The sequence below is a fragment of the Engraulis encrasicolus genome, chromosome 18 (genome assembly GCF_034702125.1).
Source record: "Engraulis encrasicolus isolate BLACKSEA-1 chromosome 18, IST_EnEncr_1.0, whole genome shotgun sequence".
In the NCBI taxonomy this organism is placed as follows: Eukaryota; Metazoa; Chordata; class Actinopteri; order Clupeiformes; family Engraulidae; genus Engraulis; species Engraulis encrasicolus.
The window spans coordinates 40513697-40539522 of record NC_085874.1 but is presented as its reverse complement, the minus strand read 5'-3'; the positions used below and the strand labels follow the sequence as shown (position 1 = coordinate 40539522).

The 25826-nt window shown below is 42.3% G+C and overlaps 1 protein-coding gene and 1 long non-coding RNA gene across 2 annotated transcripts in view; one reads left to right on the top strand and one right to left on the bottom strand.

The window, feature by feature from the left end:
• LOC134469396 (cation channel sperm-associated auxiliary subunit beta-like) overlaps positions 1–25826 on the top strand; it is a 108000-nt gene that overhangs the window by 55338 nt on the left and 26836 nt on the right. The window contains exons 19-21 of the mRNA XM_063223624.1: positions 94–234; positions 20483–20562; positions 23889–24117. Coding sequence (XP_063079694.1) covers positions 94–234; positions 20483–20562; positions 23889–24117 — 450 coding nt within the window. The remainder of the gene's footprint in view (positions 1–93; positions 235–20482; positions 20563–23888; positions 24118–25826) is intronic.
• On the bottom strand, positions 3045–7434 carry LOC134469399 (uncharacterized). Its single transcript, XR_010038979.1, has 7 exons — positions 6510–7434; positions 5201–5270; positions 4900–5004; positions 4371–4449; positions 4147–4258; positions 3811–3915; positions 3045–3213 (listed from the first exon to the last, which is right to left on the bottom strand). It is a non-coding gene; the product is annotated as an uncharacterized LOC134469399 (long non-coding RNA).

Genomic DNA, 25826 nt, shown 5'->3' with positions numbered 1-25826 from the left:
TTGTTAAAAATGTTTTTAAAAGGTAGTGAAAAAGGGTATTAAATGGTAGTAAATTTTGACTTCAAGATTGGTGTATATACCCTGCATTACCAGGTATCAACTTGAAGACCTGCGCCAAGGGGGATCTCCTAGAACCTATGGGGCTATTGCATGAAGCCATACAGGACTTCCCACTTTTCTATGAAGAGGCTCTTGCTGAAAATAATGAGTTCTTTGTACAGATCACAGTTTTAGGTGAGTGAAACGCATGCACACACACGCATACATACACACACACACTATAGCAAAAATAGCGCAAAACAGGACTCAGGTGTAACATGAGTGAATGAATGTTATTTATTTAGTCATGTATGTATTTATTTTTTAGTGGAAACATTTCTGGGGGACACAAAGCAGCACAAACATAGCACAAATGAACAACAGTTGTATTTCAACATTTAAAAAATGTTCATTTTATTTGTATGACACAATTAAGTAAGACTCAAGACGTGACTCCAGTTTGAATGCTTTAGTGAAGACATCTTGAACCATGATACAAATTTGTAAAACTGAAACAGAATGAAATACAGGAGGATACATTAGGGAATAAAATGCTCAGGTGGATACAATAAGTTTTCCCTTCACAGGTACTAACCAAGGTACGTCTTTTCTAGGATAGGTTTTAGCTTTAGGTCAGGTAAGTAGGCAGCACTGTAGTTTAAAAGATAAAGCAGACAGGCGAATTTTACCATCTAACATATTTCTTATCAAGGACAAAACACAGGCAAGTTAACAGTAAAGTTTATCAAAATATAGTGAACGTTTACATGAAAAATACAAGGCACAACTGAACACAAACGAAGCAATACAAAGATTGAATGACTAGAGAATTTAGCTTAGGGACTGTACGTTATTTACCGGGAAGGGGGGGCTGGTGCGTAGGGGGGGGGGGGGGGGGGGGGGGGGGGGGGGGTGGGGGGGGGGGGGGGGGGGCATGATGAAAAAAAATGAGGTGGGGGGGAGGGCCATGGCGAAAAAAATCGGAGTTAGGGGGAGGGCCATGGGAAAAAAACGAATTTATTATTTTTTTTAAAAATAATAATAAAAAATGCAATACTTCTCTGAAACATATCGCTTTGCGATGCAAGGTCCCGGCCGCATACTTTAGCACTGACGCGTTTAGGCCTATCTGTAGTCGTGTAGGCATACCGAATATGTGTTAGCCTAGGCTAAATATTATTTTTGGTGCTTTTGTGTGGAAAAGACGTTGTGCCATAACGGTGACTGCGATTTCCTCTGGTTAGGCTACTGCTGGAACGACATCGCAAAATTGGTCCTGGATCAACATCTGGTTTGAGTGGTTAGGCCTATCTATGTCAGATTTCGCGCCAGTAACGTCTTCTGTAGCCTATGGATTAAGATCAGTTATGCAGAAGTGCCATGCTGTTACGAAATACAATTATTCACTGACAGGTTAAGTTTAGGAATATGTTTTGGTAAAGGCATAATTTGGCATGTTGTTAGGTTGGTGCACACATTTTCACTGACAGGTTGTTTAGGAATTAGTTTTGGTTTAGGCACAGTTCCACATAGCCACTGTAATAGCCTACCTAGCCATAACCAGAGCCGTATACCACCGTGACGGCACTTGGCACAGCACGAAAAGGGGGATTTGTGACAATGAACTCGTCCCTAATCGTCCACGGACTTGCCTAACTTTCGTCTGATTTTGAGCGCTTGAGAGAATCAAAATTAACAGTTTTGGTGACAGTGAACTCGCCCGGAAGCGAATCGCGAGCCGCGGGCAGGTCTCACAGCAGGGTGTTAATGGCCCAACGATTAGCGATTACCACATGAAAGGCAATGACAGCCAGCCCAGAACGCGGACTAGCCTTTCTCTTATTGGACGAAAAAGACACATGGCTCAAAGTAAAAGAGCTGCGCTATTGGTTAGCAGGGTCGGCAGCTACGACCTTCTATTGGTCACAATGATACATTGGTCACGTTGGATTAATTTATATGCAGACCGTAGGGTCCGTATAATTATGCAAAAATTATTATTAATATACCTAGATTGATTTTACTTAGTATATTCACATCATTATAGGCTGCACTGTGATGGGGCTTTAGCATGCATGCATGATGTGAATTTATTGATAAAATGAAAATTAATGAAATGAAAATTATCTTTTTAACGCTTTTAATATCACACCAAACAATGTACACACACTTTGACAAGAACCATGCAACTACACACATACCCTGCAAACAATATACTCTATATGCAGTGATTTACACAGCACTCAGGTCACAAATGTACAACTAGGAAACATTTCATTACCGACAGATTAGGTTTGGGCAGGCTGTCATAATGCTTTAGCGTACGTATCGCACGCTGGTGCATTCAGCGAGTTGGTGCGACGCATTTGGAATTTAAATCGTGCTCCTCAACGCACCAGTAAAGCGCTTTCATGCACTTTTGACACGTGACGAGGTTTGCGCAGTTTTCCCCGCCGTGTCGGCGATTTTGTTTTGTCACAGTGCATTTGTTACTAAACGCAAATATGCTTTGCTGTGCCCTAACCAAAACCACCCCTAAACCTAACCTGTCAGTGAAGTAATGTTTCTGCTGCTTTACTTTTGCCAAGAACAGCGAGATTAGGCGAATTTCTGCCTAAATTGTGCCTAAACCAAAACCATCCCTAAACCGAACCTGTCACAGGGCGTTGTGGAGCACGACTTAACTTGAAAATGCGTATTAGACACCCGCGATAGTGGGTTCAAATCAGCGTGTCATAGATACGCCTAGCCTATGCATGATGTTTGGGAAGGGCACAATTAATAAAACTCAGAAACATACAATGCGTTTTCAAAAAAGGGTTCTATGTTCCCCGCTGCATCCAAGTAGACTGCTGCCACACTGCTAAGAGCAGGTTGTTGTTACACCTCTGACAGGTTAGGTTTAAGGATAGTTTTAGTCAGGGCACATACAAAAATGGATTTGAGTAAAAGTTGTCAATTCATAGTAAATACGTGGTAAATATGAAAGTAAGAGGAAAAAATAGTACAGGTACTGCCTTTTAATACAGACTATACAGGTATGTACAACATTATAAACATTGCTGTTGATTTCATGTTCTTCAGCCGCCAATCATGCCAGAAGGGTCTACTGAAGGTCTCTGGTCACTGTGTCCTCGTCATACTGCAACAGGCACTCAGTCTCACTTCTGGGAGCTTGTAGAAACAACAAATAAATTAATACTTCACCATGCACCTCATATTGACATAGCAAATATATCAATAAGCAAGTCATATTGAGCCCAACAGGGATAATCTTACACTATTTTTGTCTTCTATAGTCTCATGCACTATGTCTCCCTGCCAGGATATGTAGGATGTAAGAAAATAAATCAAAACATAGCAATGCACAGCATTGACAACTTATCTATAAAGTAGCACACGTCATATTGCCAATGTAGGCCAGGGGTGGGGAACTATGTCTTGAGGGCCGTTTGCGACCCTTGAGGCCGTTTTATCTGGTCCCCGATATCATTTTTATGTTATTCAGCTTCACATAAAATGACATTTTGTAAAGGAACCTTAGAAAATACATTTGCAATACAATTAAGTTATATTCAGGGAAGCTGAAGAAGGTGGTGTTTGTTTAAATGTGGCTGCCTTCAATATAGGTCTAAAGTGAAGGGGAAAATCCTGGTTTGTGTTCATAGTACGGCCCTTGGAGGACTTTTACGGCCCCTCGGATGAATTTGAATTGGCCCTTCGAATGAGAAAGGTTCCCCACCACTGACGTAGGCTATAGGTTACGCTTACCCTCTTTCACTCCTCTGTGGAGAGACTGTGCTTATTTCAGGTTGGCTTCCAGACGCGTCTGTAGCACAGCACACAGGATTGCAGGACACAGCATCCTGCAGGACACTACAAAAAACAAACAAATGAAAACAAAAAAAAACAAGGGGAATGAATAAATGACCTGCCCAGTTATTAAACAAATGAAAATTGATGTGCCAGAGCTGTGGTAAAAGTAACCTTGGGTCCAAATCATCTAGGCCTAGGGTGTGTGTGTGTGTGTGTGGTAAATCCAGTGTGCACATTATTCAGATATGAGAATTAATTCATTCATTCATTTTAACTGACATCAGTACATACCCATATCAGTGCCATTTCACCCTGCCAAGACACTGGACCTGGGTCTATTGGAGGTCTCTGCTCAGGGTGTCCTCGCCATACTGCAGCAGGCACTCTGTTGTTTCTATAGTTCCTAGAAGCGAGACAAATAGATAAATAAATAAATACTTCACCATGCACCTCATATTGACATAGCAAATATGTCAATAAGCAAGACCTATTGAGCCCAACAGGGATAATCTTACACTATATCAGTTTTCTGTGGTCTCTTGTAAGATTGGCCCATCACCATTCTGCAGGACACTACCGTCTCCCTGCCAGGATCTGTAGGATGTAAGAAAATGAATCAAAGCATAGCAATGCACAGCATTGACAACTTATCTATAAAGTAGCACAAGTCATATTGACAATGTAGGCCAGGGGTGGGGAACCTATGTCTCTAGGGCCGTTTGCGACCCTTGAGGCATTTTTATCTGGCCCCCCGATATAATTTTAATGCGATTCAGCTTCACATGAAATATACATATTTTGTAAAGGAATCTTAGAAAATACATTTGCAAAACAATTAAGTTATATTCAGGGAACCTGAAGAAGGTGGTGTGTTTGTTTAAATGTGGCTGCCTTCAATATAGGCCTAAAGTGAAAGGGAAAATCCTGGTTTGTGTTCATAGTACGGCCCTTGGAGGACTTTTACGGCCCCTCGGATGAATTTGAAGTGGCCCTTCGAATGAGAAACGTTCCCCGACCCTGACGTAGGCTATAGGTTAAGCTTACCCTCTTTCACTCTTCTGTGGTGAGACTGTGCCCATTTTGGGTTGACCTCCACACGCGTCTGTAGCACAGCACACAGGATTGCAGGACACAGCATCCTGCAGGACACTTCAAAAAACAAGGGGAACGAATAAATGACCTGTCCAGTTCTATAAAAAGGAATACCCTGAAAAAGAACACCCTGTTGTTTCTACAGCTCCTAGAAGCGAGACAAATAAATTAAATAATTCGCCATGCATCTCATATTGACATAGCAAATGTATCAATGAGCAAGTCATATTGGTCACAAAGAAGTTAATCTTACATTCTTTCAGTCTTCTATGGCGAGTTAGGCCTTCAGGTGACTCGTCTTCGCCATATTATGAGACAGCAGCCTGTGAAAACATGGCAAATAGAATAACCCATTAACCTTGGGTCCTAATATAATACAAGAACATAAACTAGCCTACATTATTTAGACAGTGTCAGTAGACCTCCACGTGAAACAATAAGAAAAAGTGATCATACATAATTTCAATTTCTTGAAGAGGCCATCTACACTTATTTCTGCAACAAGTGCTGTTTTGAGGACCCATACTTTTTAAGGACAGGTTGCCTACTGTTGCCCTGTGTGACTGCCTAGGTTTTAGGATAGGGAAAGTAAAACAAAAATCATTGAGTAAAATCGATGGGGGACAAATTGTAGCTTTTGTAGACTACGTCGCTACTTGAGGAAAAATAGCTTAACTACAGGGACGTTAGCTACTCGATACATGGTAGTGACGCTACGACCAAGCTACTAGAGAATGTAATTAAACTAGTCGCTTCGCTACTGCCCAGCACTGAAAACCAAGGACACTCCCAACTGAGATCGCTCCCGGACGTGTAGTCCCAGGTGTTTCTATCACTCCCGGACGTGTAGTCCCACCGATTATATTTCACGTATCATCATACACTGCCACATACAAGCAATTTAGGGTTAGGTTTAGGTTTAGGGTTAGGGTTAGGGTTAAGGTTAGAAACAAAAAACTAACATCAAAAAGATAACTAACTCCGTTATATGGCGGTGGGATCGATAGTCTGGCTAGTGGGAGCGAGCCGACCGGGGAGCGTCCTGCGTTGGGAGCGACAATCAGGGAATGGAAAACCAACATACCCAGACGGCACACCAGTCTTGCCAACGTCGCCTAGATGCATTTTTGCCGCTGTAAAATACATTGGCAAGGCGTTTTAGCGTTAGCTCATCAGCGAAATGCCGGGCAGACGTGAAACATGAGCAGTGTCCAGCATCTAGTTGATGAGCTAACGCAATAGCATGCTAACGGTAGCCTTTGTCTATCTTTAGGCAGGGGAAAGGCAACTGAGAACGAGCAATGTCAAACAATTTACCATCAACAAGTATACTTAACACATTCACCACAGCATTTTGTCATTACGATGCTCGCAAGTCATCAGAATTTACTAGCGTACAGCAGCAACTAGTGTAGGCCTAGTCACATTGAGGGGACTTGAGCTACCAGCTATGTAAAGCGGCTGTGCTACAACTTAGCAATGGCGGATCTGTGTTCAGAGGAGCTATTCAGTCGCTCTTGAGTACTGAAACTTTAAACCACAGTTGAGTAAAATGTACTTACATGTATGTGAAGCCCATTTTCCGTTGGTATGTGAGGAACTTTCCCCCCATATCGCCAAGAAACTTGTAACAGTGAAACCACACAGACAGCGCGTGATTCTGTTCAATCAGGAAGTGTTGTTGACCGCGGTAGATGGCTTCTTTGTGGCTTGTGTGTGGAATTCGCATTGTGCCAATTAGTTTTACTGCCACCTAAAGGCTTGGTGTAGAACTAATTTAACCAGAGACGGTCTATTTTCAACTAACTTGAACAATCCTTGCTTTAGTTCAGAATACCATTTAAAAACCAGAGTGGCCAAGCACATTGATGTTTTTCCTCAAAAGCAGTTGATGAACCTTTTTTAATTCGAAGGGTCACTTCAAAATGTATGTCCAAGAAAGATCATTCAGATGATTCTATTTTGATTGCCTATTCTGTAGGTTCATTTAAATGTTTATAGCACAGATCAAATTGTTTGATCAACTTAATTTCTGAGCTTATAGTATCATAATAAAATGTACTGACAGCAAAGCTCTGGCTAGTAGAAAGGTTTAATGCAGGGGTGGGGAACCTTTTTAATTCGAGGGGCCACTTCAAATTCCTACCATGGTCATAAAATCCTCCGGGGGCCGTACTATGAACACAAATCAGGATTTCCCCATAAAATGTAGGCCTATATAGACACCTTTAGGCCTATATAGACATATAGACATATTTAAAGGTAGACACCTTTAAAACAGTCCCCACCTTTTCTAGGTCCCCTGAATATAACTTAATTGCATTGGAAATGTAATTTCTAAGATTCCTTAGGCCTGCAAAATATGTCATAGGCCTATTTAATGTGAAGTTGCAAAACATTATAATGATATCAGGGGCCGGATAAAACAGCCTCAAGGGCCCTCGAGACATAGGTTCCCTACCCCTGGTTTAATGGTTAGTGATTCTGAAAAACACCACTGGGCAGCGTGAAAAAAACATACACACAGACACAGACACAGACACACACACACACACACACACACACACACACACACACACACACACAGTTTGATTATTTTATTTGGGAGGACCAATAATTATTGAGAAACAATACAGCGCCCCAAACAATATTAAAGTAGCAATAATGTGTCTTCTACATAAATGCAAAAGTCATACTGGCCTGAAGCCTATTCAGGGATACAAGTGGCATCTCCTCCTCCAAATATGCAGACTGCCTATAACTGCAGATATTGAACAATACTTGGCTATCTGTTTTGCTTTCTTCTTATTTAGTCCAGCTATTTGCAAACCTCTGACACACAATTTATGAACATGTCCAAGGCTACCATAGATAAGTACCACCATGGATGTTTTGTAGCCACTTACTGTCAATGCATGAATTACTGGTTGATACTTAACACATTTTTCAGCAAAGCACAGGTCCATATATGCATCAAAGCAGCATCCTATTTCCACAACTGTGATGGTTTTTAGAGTCTCGTCCACAAGAACAATGTCAGGGGTGTTAGGGCAGTCTTTAAGAACATTGTCCAGAACATCATTGGTGGTCAAATGGGAAAACCAGTTTGGGTTGATTTTTCTGTCTGTGTGTACATGTGTTGGTCCATGTAGTTTGCGCAGTTCTGTTGCAGTAATGTCCACAATGCGGTTGTGACGGGCGGTGTACAGGCCTTTAAAAGCAATACAGGCATTCATGATGTGCGCTGTAGATTCTATAGTCTCGTCAGTATGTAACACACACACACACACACACACACACACACACACACACACACACACACACACACACACACACACACACACACACACACATTTTAGTAAAAGCCCAAAAAATGCCCTAGGGCCCCCAACAATCCCGTTGCCTAGGGACCCCAAAATCCTAGAAACAGGCCTGCCGACCCATAACTCCCTCCCACCCACCTGACCTCACCCCACCCCACCCCACTTGAAATTGACTGGGGCAGCTCCCGACCTGATCACTGGCATTTACATATTAAAGGCTCTTCTGAGAAGGGGATGGGAGGGGGGCATGGGGGAGCCGCAAATGCTGTGGCTTGAGGTATGAGGCAATTTAAGGTGCAAAACTCATCCACAAATTCCTCTTTTCATGCAGTGTGGCATGCCCGTTAATTTTTGGAATCAGACCTAGAATAGGGCCAACTTTGCGATGTCGTTCCAGGAACAACAGTAACCCGAGGAAATCGCAGTCACCGTGCCCAACGCAGGGCGCCCCTCCAGCTGTTTCGCTCGCTATCATAGTCGACTTCAACATTTGGTGATGTGTCAGTGCATCGCAAGGCACAGAGAGATGCGCACAAACAACCCTACTAACTTTGGACAGAGCTTTGAGGCGGCTGCTCAACTTCGGAATCTCGAAGTGAAATGTAGCCTATTTTCTTCCAACCGGCATCAGCTGTCAAACTGGAGCGCGCCACCCTAAAAATGCAGCGGTTTGTTAAATTGTTCATCGGTGTCCACAAGAATTTTTACTTTTGGGAAAATAAAAACACGTTTTGAAATAGTCTAGGCTAGAGCTACTGTTTGGAGCCATACGCCTACTTCAACCCTGTAATCCCACCAACTCGAGTCATCCTGCACGTGAGACCGCTTGCTCACGCAGCTTGGTGGTCTAGGACCCGCATGATTGATTGTGTAAGCACTGCCAGTCAAAATGGTTAGATGTTTTATCTACGTTCAGCTAACAGATTTCGACTATGTATAAAAATGAAAAAGTGAGTGAAACCATTGAAGTTTGACAACACAGATAATTTACCAAGGACATTTATCAGTAAGTTAACTTTCTTTACTGTAAATTCATATACAGACAGTAATGCCCATATATCACAGGTTTCTCATGGGTTTGGCTCATTTCTCAAAACAGAGATAACATTCTCAAAATAACATGGACAAATGCCAAAGCAAATAGCAATTGTTCAAAACAGAATGTCGTTTGAAAAAATGTTAAGAAATTAGCCAAATAACAGAGGAAACTGTAGTATACACGGTTGTAAAATTATTTTCTACTAACTAGTAAAGTTACAATACCATCTGACCTGTTGAACACTATCATGAATTTACTATGTAATGAAATTCTTAAAATATGATGTCCTTGACTGTTTTGGGAATTGCGTAGACCACTTTGCATATGATGACTTACACAATGAAATAATGCTGACGTGTTTTGGAGAGGGCAACCATTAGACTGAGAATTGTCTAATTCGTTTAGATAAGCAAGGTCAATTTATTTGGAAAATGTGCTAAATGTATGCTGAATGTGTCAACTGAAGGGTATTTGTACATATCCATTTGCAGAGATGTACTAAAAATTTGAGACACGTACAAAGCATTTGATATCTGATGAAAGCAATGACAAATGCCATTCTGTTTTGGGAAATTGCAAGTTGGTTTGGGGATTTGTCCGTGTTGTTTTGAGAATGTCATCTCAGTTTCGAGAAATTAACCAATCGAGAAAAACTGTAACGTGTGAATCTCCCATGCCATGTGACCATAACGACTCATGTCAATGCAACCTGGCAATTGTTAAATGGATAAATACCAGTGCATGTGGACTACTGCTTCATTTCCCTCAAGAATTTTGTGGTGAAAGAAGCTCCTCTCCGAGGAACGAAGATGCAGAAATACAGCACTCAACAGGCATTGGAAATGATCCACACACGCACACACACACACACACACACACACACACACACACACACACACACACGCAAAAACACTCTGTGTGTCTCAAGTGACAGCTTGAGACACATTTCCACAACAAAAGGAGTGTCCGCAGGGGGTCCAAAGGGTCAAATGACCCTCTTGTGGGGCTTTTAGGTAAAAAGGTCAATTGACCCCTCCGTGGTAGTTCTAGTGTTAATATATTGACATTTTTGGGGAAAATGACATCTCCCAAAGATGGATGTGTAGCTACACTAGATGGGCTGAGATGTAATTCCGTTTTTTTTTCTTTTACAATTTGTGCTTTAGACGGTGTCCTGGCTCCTCGTGTATTGCGTTTACGTTTCTTGATGGAGAGTGCGAAATATGTATTTCTATGGCATTCCAATGTCAAAACAACAATGGGGTGCCTTTTCAAGATGCAGGAAGAAGTGCATGCTGAAAAAATAGATCGTACTGTACCCACCCACCCCCGCCTAAACTGCCCTTTTGACAAAAATCTTGAGCCTGCCCTTCTGAAATGCTGTGCACGTGACTGGTGAACATCTATACAGGAATGCTGCAACAAATGTCGAAATAGATGAAAAGGTATGACAGTCAACGCGGGGATATTGATTCTGCCCTCAAGTTGGGCTACTTCTTTCAGGCAGCGAGCGGCATCTCTACCATAGCCTACGCAGTTTATTTCCATCACAGAATATTAATTTTAATTCGTTTTTTATTTGTGTTTTACAGGCTAAAGCTATGTGAATTCGAACTTTGAATATTCATTAGGCCTAGTAGGGCTATCTGGGTCAAAATGGGATGTGTAAAAAAAAAATTCAGTCCTTTGGTCGACCAACAAAATCCTTGGTTGTGGACAGCCCTAGGGCACACTGACTAAAGCCGGGCATACACTGTGAGATATTTTCACTCGTGGGTCTTAAGCTTCTGCTCACACTGCACGATGGAATTTCACTGTTTAAAATTTCACAACTCACGACTCACGTCCTCACACTACACGAGCCGACAGTCGGATGCGAGCGAAATGCTTCCACCGCACGACGAGACAGGCATGTTTCCCTAGTCTGCAGAGGAGGGAACATGCGCACCTGAAGTGGAGATGAGGTCGCGCTCAACAGCGAATCGCACGGCCCCATTAATTTGTGCATGTGAAGTGTCAAATCGGGTCGTAGCACTGCTTTAACTGTGCAATTTACGCACGAGCCACGACCAGAATTTCAAACCGTTTTGATTTTCTTGCGACCCTGCGATTGCACGATCGTGAGGCGAAATCGCTTGTCGTTACCCCATGTACACTGCACGATGCAAGACTCTCGATTGACCTGCGATTGAGCAAGAAATCGGCCCGACTCTCAAAAAGTCGTGCGAGTGCCAAATCGGGGCAAAATCGGGGCAAAAGTCGCACAGTGTAAGCCCAGCTTAAGCCTACTCACTGAAAAGGCAGAAGTAAACTCACTGGGAATATTAAAAGGGTGGCTCATAGGCTACACACAGACGTCTGAACCCGAGTTTGTGGACTGGAGAAAAGCAGAGGAAAATGTGAATGTTATGAAAGAAAGAAAAAGCTAACCTAATGTTAGGTCCACGTTTAGAGGAAGAGCTGCGCTGCGGGTCGTCTGTCAACTAATTACAGTTCCATGTCGTGGAGCGTTATGCAATGCAAACGCCCTTCTATCCAAGCACAAAGGAAAATATGAATGTTATGAAAGGAGAAAAGCTAACCAAATGTTACAGGTCCACGTTTAGAGGAAGAGATGTATGCGCTGCGGTCGCCTGTCAACTAATTACGGTTCCATGTCGTGGAGCGTTATGCAATGCAAATCCCCCTCTATCCGAGCACAAACATCTGTGTCAAAAACTGCCTGCCGACTTCTAAATCGTTCATTTCCGCAACCAAAATAAAGTTGCCTCCATTGCCTCCATTGTCCAAACGCAAAACAATGCCGAAAATTGAATGCCCCCCTCAGTTGTCTCACAATGCAATCAGCTTAAGCTGGGCTTACACTGTGCGACTTTTGCCCCGATTTGGCACTCGCACGACTTTTTGAGAGTCGGACCGATTTCTTGCTCAATCGCAGGTCAATCGTGAGTCTCGCATCGTGCAGTGTACCTGGGGTAACGACAAGCGATTTCGCCTCACGATCGTGCAATCGCAGGGTCGCAAGAAAATCAAAACGGTTTGAAATTCTGGTCGTGGCTCGTGCGTAAATCGCACAGTTAAAGCAGTGCTACGACCCGATTTGACACTTCACATGCACAAATGAATAGGGCCGTGCGATTCGCTGTTGAGCGCGACCTCATCTCCACCTCAGGTGCGCATGTTCCCTCCTCTGCAGACCGGGGAAACATGCCTGTCGCGTCGTACGGTGGAAGCATTTCGCTCGCATCCTACTGTCGGCTCGTGTAGTGTGAGGACGTGAGTCGTGAGTTGTGAACTTTTAAACAGTGAAATTCCATCGTGCAGTGTGAGCAGAAGCTTAAGACCCACGAGTGAAAATATCGCACAGTGTATGCCCGGCTTAAGCCTTGCCGGTTTGGTAACATACGTTTTGGCTTGCACGCATTCACTCCGGTCCAAAATGGCAACTCTGCCGCCTTTTTAAAGGAATGCGTTTCAGACGGACGACAGACGGACGGACGGACAGACAGGCCCTCTTATAGAGATGCTGGGACGGATCTAAAAAGTTCTGGTTCCGGTTCCTGATTCGGATCACTACCAGAATTGAATCACTTGTTCCTTGGGTCATTATCAACAACTCCACAAACTTTCGTTCAAATCCTTTGATTAGTTTTTGAGTTATGCTGCTGACAAACAGACAAACAAACAAACAGACAGACAGACAGACACAGACAGACCAAAGCGACCGAAAACATTACCTCCTTGGCAGAGGTAATAACAACTATAGAGGGAACAGGCTGAGACTGGTAATGTTGTGTCGGCACGGCACCCACTGCCCTTCTCCTAGGACAGGGGATCTTAACCTGGGGTGCAGGTACCCCCTGGGGGTGCGCCAGAGATTTCAGGGGGTGTGCACGGAATTTTGTTTGTGTTGAGGTTGTTGTTAACTGTTAATGCGCATGTGCGTCCCGGGGGGGTAGTCGTTTACATCGAGAAGATTGGAATGGCTGTAATGTGAATATGGCTCTATAAAGTTTGAAGTTCATTTAAAACTCGTGTCGTTATTGTACACTAACATTGGTAGCAGAGGATGTCGGCACACAGCTACAAAGTGCCGCCTCCGTTTGATGAAAGCAAATCGGATTATGAAAGTTGGAAGAACGAAATAAAGATCTGGAAGCTAGTTACCGAGTTGGATCAGAAGAAACAGGCGCTAGCGGTAGCATTGTCTCTTACTGGAAGGGTGAGGACAATAGCACTGGAAATATCCGCGGACGATTTGAACAAAGATAATGGAATAACAACGCTTCTGCAGAAACTGGATATGGTGTATTTGAAAGAGGAAAAAGACCGCCAATACGATGCCTACACGGAGTTCGACAACATCAAAAGGGATAGCAACATAAGCATGATGGATTACATCGTTGAATTCGAAAGAGTATACAACAAAATGAGTAAGTTGAAAATGAAACTACCCGATGCTGTTCTCGCATTTAAATTACTTGACACCTCTGGACTTACAGTTAAAGACAAACAACTGGCGCTTACCGCATGCTCCGACGTAACATTCAGTGGCATGAAATCAGCCTCGAAAAGAATGTTTGGCGATAATTCACCGCCACATGGTGCTAGTGCATCAAGTGATCCTGACTGTGCGTACTACACAAGATTTACTGGAAAGAAAGACAAGTCAAGCTCTCCAAGTCAAATTACGGTGCCACCTGGGTCAAACCCATTAGACAAATATGGAAGACGGTCACGTTGTGCTATCTGTCAGAGTACTTATCACTGGGCAAAGGACTGTCCTCACAAAAACGAACAGGCAAAATTAACAGAAAATGTTGAGAGCCACACAGAAAATACTGATGAGTGTCACATAACTTTGTTGTCAAAGGAAACATTGTCTGAAACAGAGATATTCATGGTGGAGGCTTTAGGATCAGCTGTCATTGACACTGCCTGCACCAGAACGGTATGTGGAGAAAAATGGCTTGACAACTATGTTGATGGACTGAACCAGAACGAGCTTGAGACCCAAACCAGTGCTAAAGCATTCCGATTTGGAGATGGTAGACTTGTTCATTCCACAAAGCGTGTGACAATTCCAGCTGTGATTGGTCAGACCAAATGCCATATAGAAACAGAAGTCGTGCCAGTTGACATTCCCTTGCTTTTAAGCAAAACATCACTGAAAAGAGCAGGTGCCGTCCTGGACATTGAGAATGATAAAGCCACAATGTTTAAGCAGCCAGTTAAACTTCAGCTGACCTCATCAGATCACTATTGTGTTAACATAAAAGCAAACAATAATCCAGCAGAAAATGACATCCAGAATGACGAGGAAGTTCTCACTGTAACTGAAAATATGACAAAACAGGAAAAACAGAAGGTGCTGTTAAAACTACACAAACAATTTGGACATGCCTCAGTGGAAAAGCTGAAAAAATTGCTGGACTGTGCAGGCAACCATGATGATGACTGCCTTGAAATTCTCAATGACATTGTAAGCAAATGTGACACATGCATACGATACAGCAAGCCAAAGCCAAAGCCTGCAGTGGGCTTACCCATGGCCTCAACCTACAACGAGACGGTGGCTGTGGACTTGCATGAGTTGGAACCAGGGCTGTGGTATCTCCATGTCATTGATCACTTCACACGTTTCAGTGCAGGGAGCATTGTGACAAACAAGAAACCCAAAGACATCGTGAAGCATCTCATCCACTGCTGGATAAGTGTGCATGGGCCACCACATCGACTGTTTAGTGACAACGGTGGTGAATTTAACAATGAGGAAATGAGGGATATGGCTGAAAAATTCAACATTGAATTAAAAACCACTGCAGCATATAGCCCATGGAGCAATGGCCTTTTGGAAAGGCATAACCACACCCTGACCGACATCCTGTTGAAAGTGAAAAAGGAAAATGAATGCAGCTGGCCAATGGCTCTAGACTGGGCCTTGATGGCAAAGAACTCATTGCACAATGTGCATGGCTACAGTCCATACCAACTGGTGTTTGGACAAAATCCCAACATGCCGTCAGTTCTAACCGATAAGCCACCAGCACTTGAAAGCCCTACAATGAATACCTGGATGGCTCAGCACATTACAACTTTGCATGCAGCACGCCGAGCATTCACAGAAGCAGAGTGCTCTGAAAGAATCAAACGAGCCCTTCGCAAACAGCTGCGAGCCAATGATGACCGATACGAAACAGGGGACAAAGTATACTACAAACGAGCTGACTGTCCACAGTGGAAAGGTCCAGGGGTGGTCATCGGCCAAGATGGTGTGGTAGTCTTTGTAAGGCATGGGGGCACATATGTTCGTGTGCATCACACCAGACTGAGAAAGACAAGCAGTGCTAGAAGATATGGACATTCAGCCAGAGGTGACTGACAAACAGACACTGCCGGACTCTGGACCTAACTACGAGGATGACGACACTGACAGTGGAGAAGAGACCCATACATATGACTCGCCTGAATCAGAAAATCATGCTGTAGCCACTCCACTTGCTCCTGAAAACATTCCGAATGCTGACACAGTACAGACTGAAACACTCACAAAACATGGAGATTTGCGACTAAAAACTGGACAAACAGTGACATACACGGACAGAGAAAGCGGACAAACATTAACCGGAACGATTCTAGGTCGTGCAGGGAAGTCCACTGGAAAACACAAAAACTGGTACAATGTACGGTTCCGTGGATCTGGGGACCTCGCTGGCTCCTCAGGCTCAGTAAATCTGAGTGAAATGGACAATGTTCAAACAGTACCAGCAGCGCACACCGACTTATGTGAGGAAAGCAATACAGAGAACACTCTGATGGTCGATGACGATGTCTTTGATACTGCAAAAGAAACAGAATTATGCAACTGGAAGAAAAATGATGTCTTTGAGGAAGTGAAAGATGAAGGACAGAAATGCATCTCCACAAGGTGGGTGTGTACACTGAAAGAAACCACTGATGGTGTTGCACCTAAAGCTAGACTAGTTGCCAGAGGCTTTGAGGAAATGAATATTCAAGAACTACCAAAAGACTCCCCAACATGCGCCTCAGAGTCACTAAGAATGATCATGGCTGTCATATGTCAAAAGAAATGGCAATTAAATTCTATGGATATAAAAGCAGCTTTTTTGCAAGGCAAAGAATTGACTCGAGACATCTACATTCGCCCTCCACCAGAGGCTCAGAGCCAAGGCGTTTTGTGGAGACTGAAAAAGTGTGTCTACGGACTAGCAGATGCCTCACTTTATTGGTATAATAAAGTAAAGGACACAATGCATCAGTTGGGAGCAATCGTGTCACAAGTTGATCCAGCAGTCTTCTACTGGCTAGATGACTCCTCCAATGTCATGGGAGTACTTGGCTGTCATGTGGATGATTTTATCTGGGGAGGTTCTGAAAGGTTCACCACAAAAATCATACCACAGTTAAAAGCAGCTTTCCAAGTTGGACGGGAAGAGCATAACACCTTCAGCTATAGTATTGGAATGGAGTTCTCTGCTCTGAATGACACAGTACAGGTACAGCAGAGCATGTACATCAAGAACCTTCAGCCCATTCCAGTGGACCCGGCCAGAGCTGCTGAGCGAGATGCTCCCCTAACAAATCAAGAAACTGACATGCTTAGATCAAAAATTGGCCAAATATTGTGGGTGGCAAGACAAACAAGGCCAGATGCAATGTGTGACGTATCCATGTTAGCATCCAGTATGAAAGCTGCTACTGTTCAAACTCTGCACTCTGTCAACAAACTGATCCAGAAACTCAAATCTGATGAAGTGACCTTGAAATTCCAGCACCTAGGTAAAGACAGTTCCTTGCAGCTTGTCGTGTTCAGTGATTCGTCAATGGGAAACCTTCCTGATGGTGGCACTCAGGGTGGTCATCTCATCATGCTCATGGGAGAGAATGGAAGATTCTCACCTATATGCTGGCAGTCAAAAAGAATAAGAAGAGTGGTGAGAAGCACTCTAGCAGGGGAGACACTGGCCCTTGCAGATGGCATCGATAATGCAATATTTCTGGCCACGCTCTACTCAGAACTTACTGTAGGTGACTGCAAGCACAGCGGCATACCTATAATATGTGTAACTGACAATCACTCACTCCTGGATGCTGTAAAGTCGACCAAACCAGTCACAGAGAGGAGACTGCGGCTTGAAATAAGCAATGTCAAAGAGCTCATCCAGTCTGGAGTCATTCGACGCATCATGTGGTCAGCGACCAAAGACCAGCTTGCTGACTGCTTGACAAAGAAAGGAACATCAGCTTTCCTCCTCCTAAAGGCCTTCAGTGAAGGTGTATGGCTCCTCAAGGAATAAGAGAACAAGACAACAATTAAATGGACTCTAAATATAAAGGCAGTATTTTCTTTTTTTGTTCTTTGAACAGTACTATAATTGAGTTTATTTTTCTTTAAAGAAAAAGGGGGAGTTTGTTAACTGTTGATGCGCATGTGCGCCCTGGGGGGTAGTCTTTTACATCGAGAAGATTGGAATGGCTGTAATGTGAATATGGCTCTATAAAGTTTGAAGTTCATTTAAAACTCGTGTCGTTATTGTACACTAACAGTTGTGACCAAAATTCTGCAACCAAACATTATTATCAGGCTATCATGCAAAGTAATTGATCACTTAAAGGGACACTGTGTGAGATTTTTAGTTGTTTATTTCCAGAACTCATGCTGCCCATTCAATAATGTTACCTTTTTCATGAATACTTACCACCAACATCAAATTCTAAGTATTCATTATGACTGGAAAAATTGCACTTTTAATACATGAAAAGGGGGATCTTCTCCATGGTCCGCCATTTTGAATTTCCAAAAATAGCCATTTTTGGCAGCAAAAATGACTGTACTTGGACCATACTAGAAAATATGTGTTTATTACTTGGTAAACTTTCATGAAAACATCAAATTTGGCAATAGGCAACACAGTTTCATTGAGCAGCATTATGCGTCCAGGAGTGCAGATGCTCACACCACCCGTGTCATGTTACAGTTATGCATGTGTCATAAACATTATGCACTTGGGTTGACATGGACATATTGGCAGGGTGGCCGCGGGTCCTTAAAAAGTCTTAAAAAGTCTTAAATTTCATTTTCGCCAAATAAGGCCTTGAAAAGTCTTATTTTGTCTTAAATGTTCAACCCAAATGTCTTAAATTTATGGAGCTTAATTTAGGGAGGAATAATTATGTCAGCCATGTGATGAACTTCGCGACGGAAATCGGAAGTTGTAGCCATGTAGTGTAATTCAGAACCGTTTGCATTGTTGAATTTTATTTAGTGTAAAGTTTCATAGTTTTGTGTTTTCAAACGGCTACATTAAATTTATGTAAATAACCAATTGGTTTTTGTGCTTTATTTGAACCTGTGTATGATCTTGCGAGTTGGTCCTCATTTCATTTGGAAAATTGGTATTGAAAAGTCTTAAAATGTCTTAATTTTGACTTGGTCAAACCTGTAGACACCGCGAGTTGGTCTTAATTTTATTTGGGAAATGGTATTGAAAAGTCTTAAAATGTCTTAATTTTGACTTGGTCAAACCTGTAGACACCCTGAGCATAGTTACAGTGTCCCTTTAAGTCATTTTTAGTGAGTATTAGAGTATTGGTTGGGGGTGCGCAGCTTGTCTTGAGCGCAGGTCGGGGGGTGCTTCAAGAAAAAAAGGTTAAGAACCACTGTCCTAGGAGATCCTGGTAGAGGGGAAAGACACAGAAAACCCAGCAACATGCAGGCATGCAAACTAGGAGAAATACTGCAGACTTTAAAGCTGTTACTATCGCCACAAAATACCACACCGTTTTAATCATTATCACAACACACAAGGAAAAGTGTCCCCTCATTATGGCCCCCCCACTGAACAGAGCAGCAATCAGGTGCAGATCTGGCCTTGTACACAAGGAACCTAGAGAGACAATCAACCAGCTCCCAATACGGTATAGCCCTGACTAGGTGGTCTCTACCAGATAGGGTCACACTAGGCAAAAACAAGACAGAAGAAACAAGCAAAGCAAACTAATGCACCTCCAAAGAAAGAACTAAAATAACTTCTGTGGTGCCGGGCTGTGACGCAGCCTCTACAAACGGCCCTGTTTCTAAACTAACTGTGCACTAGCAAAGTTCTCCATGCCCCTATAATGATGGCTTATTTGGTGCCGTGCCATCACAGCAGAAGCCAAATTTCAACTAGCTTGTGAAATTCAGACAAGCGCTCGGACTTCGGAATGCAGGGGACCTTTGGAGGCGAGGTACGTGGCAAAAGTTAGCGTTCAGCATCACGTGTTAACACAATATAGGCCATTTCACACCGGATTTCTCCTTTAAAGACGTCACGTCAGGAGAGACTAGCAGATACCCCATCAGAAGATATGGCTGTGAAAATTAGTACTGATCCAGGTTGGTTTTGTATTCATTCAAATAGTGTACTTGGAAGTAACTGGACGACTTCTTGGGGTGTGAAAATACACTAATCCTCAATTTGGACTCGGAGAGACAAACAGTGCATATATAATACATTTTTTAAAATCCTGTGGAAAGAGAGATTCTTCCATTCTCACACTTAACTTGACACTTGACAGCAAAAGTGCCATGTCCTTTTGGTGGGCATGAGTGCCAAAACATTGACAAGAAGACTTCTTTTGAGGCTACCCAACGTGACTTGACATGACGTGATCAGGAAGTGCATGATTTGATACTTCTCTGTAATAACACTCAAATGCTGTTATGATAAAATGCCCAGATGAAATATCCAAATCGTGACTTTGTATGAGTTTTTCACATGCAAGCTCTGTTCAGAGTAACTAAAATCACATTAGAGTGTATTACAGTGTGCAGATACCTGTAGATTCGGAATCAAATAAGTAAATAAACAAAAACAAAAAAACCCCCAGTAAAAACACATTTTTACCATTTAGGTGTCAGCACACTTCATTTTACCTGACATGGGATTCAAAGTGTAAAAGAGTTTGTGCAAAAACATTAATTTTACTTGCACAAAAGATTCCAGCCATTTGAGTCATTATGCATATTAAGTCCCTCTGAACCCATTTTTTTCTCAAATATGTCACATATCAAATCTGTCTGACAATTTATCTGTATATCTATCGCTCTGTACTCTGTAAGTACTCTGTACTTTATCTACTTATCAATTCATCTCTTTCATCTACACAGGCCATCCAATAGGCTTTGAGGACAGGCACATAAGCATGGCAGTAGTCAGCCCTGGACAGTCCACTCTCCTCATCCTTCAGGTTTGTAAGAAAATCCTAATTATTTTAGAAAATCCTTACCACTCTTTTAAAGAATGTACATACTGTACTCACAGAGACATAGAGATTACTTAGGGAAAAGTTTACTCTGTTCAGGGGGGAAACTTCAGAGAAATTAGAATATAGGAGAAGCTTCCCATTGTTGACAATAATATCCTCTTGTGGGGGCCACTAGGGGCGAATGCGGGCAAGTGAAAACCCCATTGACCAGTTTACTGTTTGTAAACAGATATGACGTAATTTGGCTGTGTGCGCATCGTTGGAGCAGAATCGACCATGCACCGTTTATTTGTATAGAAACGAGCCAGGTGTTTTCCTAAAATAAGAAAACGGAAAACTTTACATCACGATAACAATAAATATCACGATATATCACAATTACATACGTTTTCAGTTATTCTCCTTATTTGCTCTTTATTTTTTCATGTCGAAAAACAACCTTTCTTTAAAATGAATCTTTTTATTCTTATTTTTACAGTTACATGAACTTATAGTCTGTATTGTGACAACATGAGATGTACTTAAATGATATTCAATTGTATAAAATTGATGAAATTACTATCACAATATAAACGATATAGGAGAAAGGTCACGATATACACTTTAATATCACGATAACGATATATATCGTCATATTGCCCAGCCCTAGGTACCACAGACACGGGCATTCCTGATGATGTCCTCAGTCCGGTCAGTAGTTTAATGTCTTGTAACAGCAAACTTCTCATGCTTCTAGAACAGCCTCAACAAGTGTACTTTTTGGGATTTCTATTTTTTATCAATTAACATGCTTCAGGATGGCAGGTCTTCTCTCTTTAGGGTCTGCGCTGTCTGTTCGTGTGTGTGTGTTCACAGACAGTTTTACATACAGCCTCCCCACTCCCTATTTTACCCTTGCCTGAAGTTCATCTAGGGGCAGCTGTCGAGAGAGCACAGCCCATTCATTCTGAATAAAGTCTGCACTCCTCCGTTAGCATCCCTAGAGTGCAGTACCACCCGGAAGAGTGGAGTCTCTCGTAATACCCTTAAACCTCACTGGTGTGTTTGAGTCAACGATGCGCACGCATTCAGACAGTGCTTCCCAAACTTTTTCACATGACGTACCCCTTGGAGCACTTCATGTCCATCCGCATAGCCCAATTCGCGCGAAAGAGAGTACTATAGCGGCCAGGCACGCACGCAGCATTCACAATGAAGAATGGAAATTACTCCTTTGTTGTGGACAAGACATTTGCGCATCTCAATTCGGAGGGGAAATGTTGCTTTCTGCACGCGCACAAGTCAAATAACAAAGTGGTCGGTACGTGCCAGCAGGCGGACCGCTTTAGAAAAAAAAACAGGTCTTGTTGTAGGAGCCCTATACATGGCGTAATGTAGATGACTGTCATGAAGTGTTCATTATATATTTATTTAGGCCTAGCACATTTAAAAAAAAATGTAGGCTTGTTGGTTATGCCAGACTAGACCTACATTTTCCCTCCTATGACCATACGAGCAGACGCGCAATTAAAAAATGGCGTTTCCTACATTCGCATTTACTAGTTTTTTTTTCCCTCACCTACAACTGTGTACATGCATAGTAAAGTGCTGGGACTGATTGCTAGGTTACTTTTTTGTATTAGGCCTACGTTGCCACTATACTTTCACTATTCGTTGATTTTTTTTTCTTCCTGCATTTTTTTCTTTTAAATTCCAAATCTCCTCCCGTACCCCTTGCAATGACATCGCGTATCCCTAGTTTGGGAAACACTGAGTTAGGACGTCGATTCTGAACGGGCCAATTGACATCCATTCACTTGCCTGCGAGTGCCAACTAGCTGCAGTATCGTCGGTGACCACCAGTGAGTGAACCCCCTCGGGAAACCTCCAGCCTCACCAAAGCTTGAAGATGTTCGAAGAGCACAGATGCCCCACTGGTCTTGTACAATTACACACATACAGCTCCAGGCCTTTTTATTAGAATACCATGAAAAAGTTGATTTATTTCCATAATTCCGTCAATAATGTTAAACTGTCATGGATTGTAGATTCATGGCCCAGTTTTTTAACTATTCCAATCATTATTTTTTTTCTTTTTATATACGTTGGCCTTTCAGCTAAAAAAAAACATGAATTGGGGAATTCGCATTATTAGAATATTGTTATAAAATCACATTTTTCTTCATCAAAATTCGGGTCACATTAAATCAGTTGAAATTTGGTACTTTCTACATAACATGCAATGGTCAATACTTGGTTAGGACATTCTCTGTCTTCATAATGGCCATGATGTGTTTAACATTGAAGTCAATGGCAAAAACAGTGCATGGGAGTTATGGAAGCCCAGATATCCTTGATGCTTTGCTGTCAGCTGTTCTTGTTTGTTGACCTGGTACCCCACACTTCACTCTTCAATATACCCTGTAGATTTCCATGCCACGTTTTGGCGCTAACTCACCAGTTTAATTCTAAATAACCAGAAATGAAACCCCATTGAAAATGAATGGGGTTTAATTTCTGTTGAGTTAGAATTAAACTGGTGAGTTAACACCAAAACGTGGCATGGAAATCTTCGGGTATATTGAAGAGGGAAGTGTGGGGCACCAGGTCAACAAACAAGAACAGCTGACAGCAAAGCATCAAGGACGTCTGGGCTTCCATAACTCCCATGCACTGCTTCTGCCATTGACCTCAATGTTAAACGCATCATGGCCATTATGAAGACAGAGAATGTCCTAACCAAGTATTGACCTGGAGCTGTATGTTTCTTGGAATATAATGTAGAGATTTACGTCAGCAAGAATACATTCTCAGCTGTTATGGTTAAAATGTATACAAAAGCAGTAGAGGGGTCCCTCAAAGTATACACACACAGGAAAACAGGTGGTCATCATTTTACATGATAATTAGTCATAACTAGGGCTGGGTATCACAGCCATGTTCCTGGATTGATTCGATTTAGATTCTTAGGGCTTTAAATCGATTAATCACGATTTAATTCGATGTGATTCGATTCAATCTGAATCAATTCAATCCGTTCCCCTCTTGGTGCCAGGAGTTCCCTCAAAAGATGCTGTAGCCTATTTTTACATTAAAAATGTCAGAGTTGTGTGTTAACAGTGTTAACAGATTGTTATTTTTTTAATTTGTAGGCCTATTCCTAATTGACAAATACCTACTATGTATTTTCTATAGACCTAAATTAAACAAAAAGAAAAAGAACCATAAAAATCAATCTTGTGCCCTGTGAATCGATTATTGTGAAATTTAAATGATTCAACGTCATTTTTTTACCCAGCCCTAGGCATAACAGTCATTCTTTTATCAAGGTTATGAATGGGATTGCATTGGCGTGGTCCACCATGCCTTCCTGGCTGCCACTGCCCAGCACAATACCACCGGACTCATGGCTGCTCGTGGACACAAGTTGGTTCCGGATGCTGGAGCAGCCGTGCCGACACAAGCTGCAGTCGCTAGACAAGCTGCGAAACCATGCACTCGTGGTCATCAACGTACACGAGACACTTAACTTCACCTTCAAGACCTTCATGTCTGACAGTGAGCTTCATTTGTTTAGTTATTTGTTGACGTCTCATGTCAAGTCAAGTTAGTTTCTACATATGCACGGACTGGTAATACAAGGACATTGAAATTGTGTTTCTCTCTATCCCAGGGGTGGGAAACCTTTTTCATTTGAGGGGCCACATCAAATTTTATAAAATCCTCCAAGGGATTGTATTGGTATTGTGTTGCAAATGTAATTTATACATTTTTTTTTACAAAACAAGTCATATTTCTTGTGAATAGTGGTGTGGATTGGCACTGCCCTCACGATCCGATTCGATCACGATTCGATTCGATTCTATGCGATCTAATCCGATCCGATTCAATTCTACAATGCATTGCAATGCATTACATTTCTACTGAAAGCAAAGCAAGTGTTTAATCAGTCATGATGATGAGGCAATACAAGTAGTCAGATACTGAGCAACAATTTATTGGCTGTTTTCTGTATCAGTCTGTATCGGTCTTGCAATATTTTGAAGTGCTTTTATTTAATTTAACATTCATTTGCTCCCGAAATATCCATGGAAGTAATTGAAACTTAAAAAAATTGCCGGATCGATTCTGGAACTTTCCGGATCGATTCTGGATCGTCCATGCCCCGCATTGGATTGGATCGCCGGATCGATCATTGTTGACACAGCTACGTACTTGTGAAACTGCATGACATTAAAATAATATCGGGCATTACTTTGTAATTCACTTTTGGTCTGGATCCTCAATGACCTGGAGCGTTTGGGTTGGAGGAGTGAACTCAGCTCTGGTTTGAAATGAGTGGCGACCAATCGCTGACAGTTGACGTTCATGACGTATGTTATTATACGCCCAAGTGCGTTCGCTTTTTGGCTGGCAGACTGGAGGACGATTAAAACCTCCCCAGAGAAGCGTAATCAGACCATTGGTGAAGTACGAAGTAATTCAAAAGAAAGGTTCTGGTATGTTGGGCTAGATGGCAAGTTATTTTATTTTATTTATAAAATAAAGCACATTAGCACACACATGCACACAAAACATGCCATAGAGCAGGGGTCCCCAAACTAAGGACCGGGGGGCGGATGCGGCCCGCCATGCCCCTTTGACCGGCCCTCCACCTCTCTGCACCTCACCATTTGAACTGGCCCAAAGAAGCAATCCTCACAGAAAAAAAGATGAAATATATATAAACAGACCTTCCCACAGTTTAATTTTCACTAACCTAATGTGAATCCGTTTGTTGTCTTGATAGTTTCTCATCTCACTGTAATATAAACAGGCCTACCATTTCTATTGTATCACTCATAAACTCATAAACTCACTCATAAACTCATCACCATATTTTACCTTTCCTTGCTATTTTTACATGGTTATTAGAAAGTGAAAGGAATACCTGTGGTATTTCAAATTGATAAACATGTGAAGTACTCACTTCTTTTGCAAATCACTTGTAATGATGAACTATTTTGTGTTATAACTTATGGCTATAACAGGCAGTGGCCTAGTACACAGCCCACATGATTGATCCCAGCCCCTGATCACAGTCAGGAACGATAACGTGGCCCCCAGAGAAAAAAGTTTGGGGACCCCTGCCATAGAGTCAAGCACAGTACTGGGTGAGCTCAAGGAAGATTCGTCCCGAATTGAAAGTTAACCCATTGATGCCTGATGTTGCGTTGCGCAACATTGGCCCTGGAGCAGCATTACACAACACTCAGGCTCATGAGATT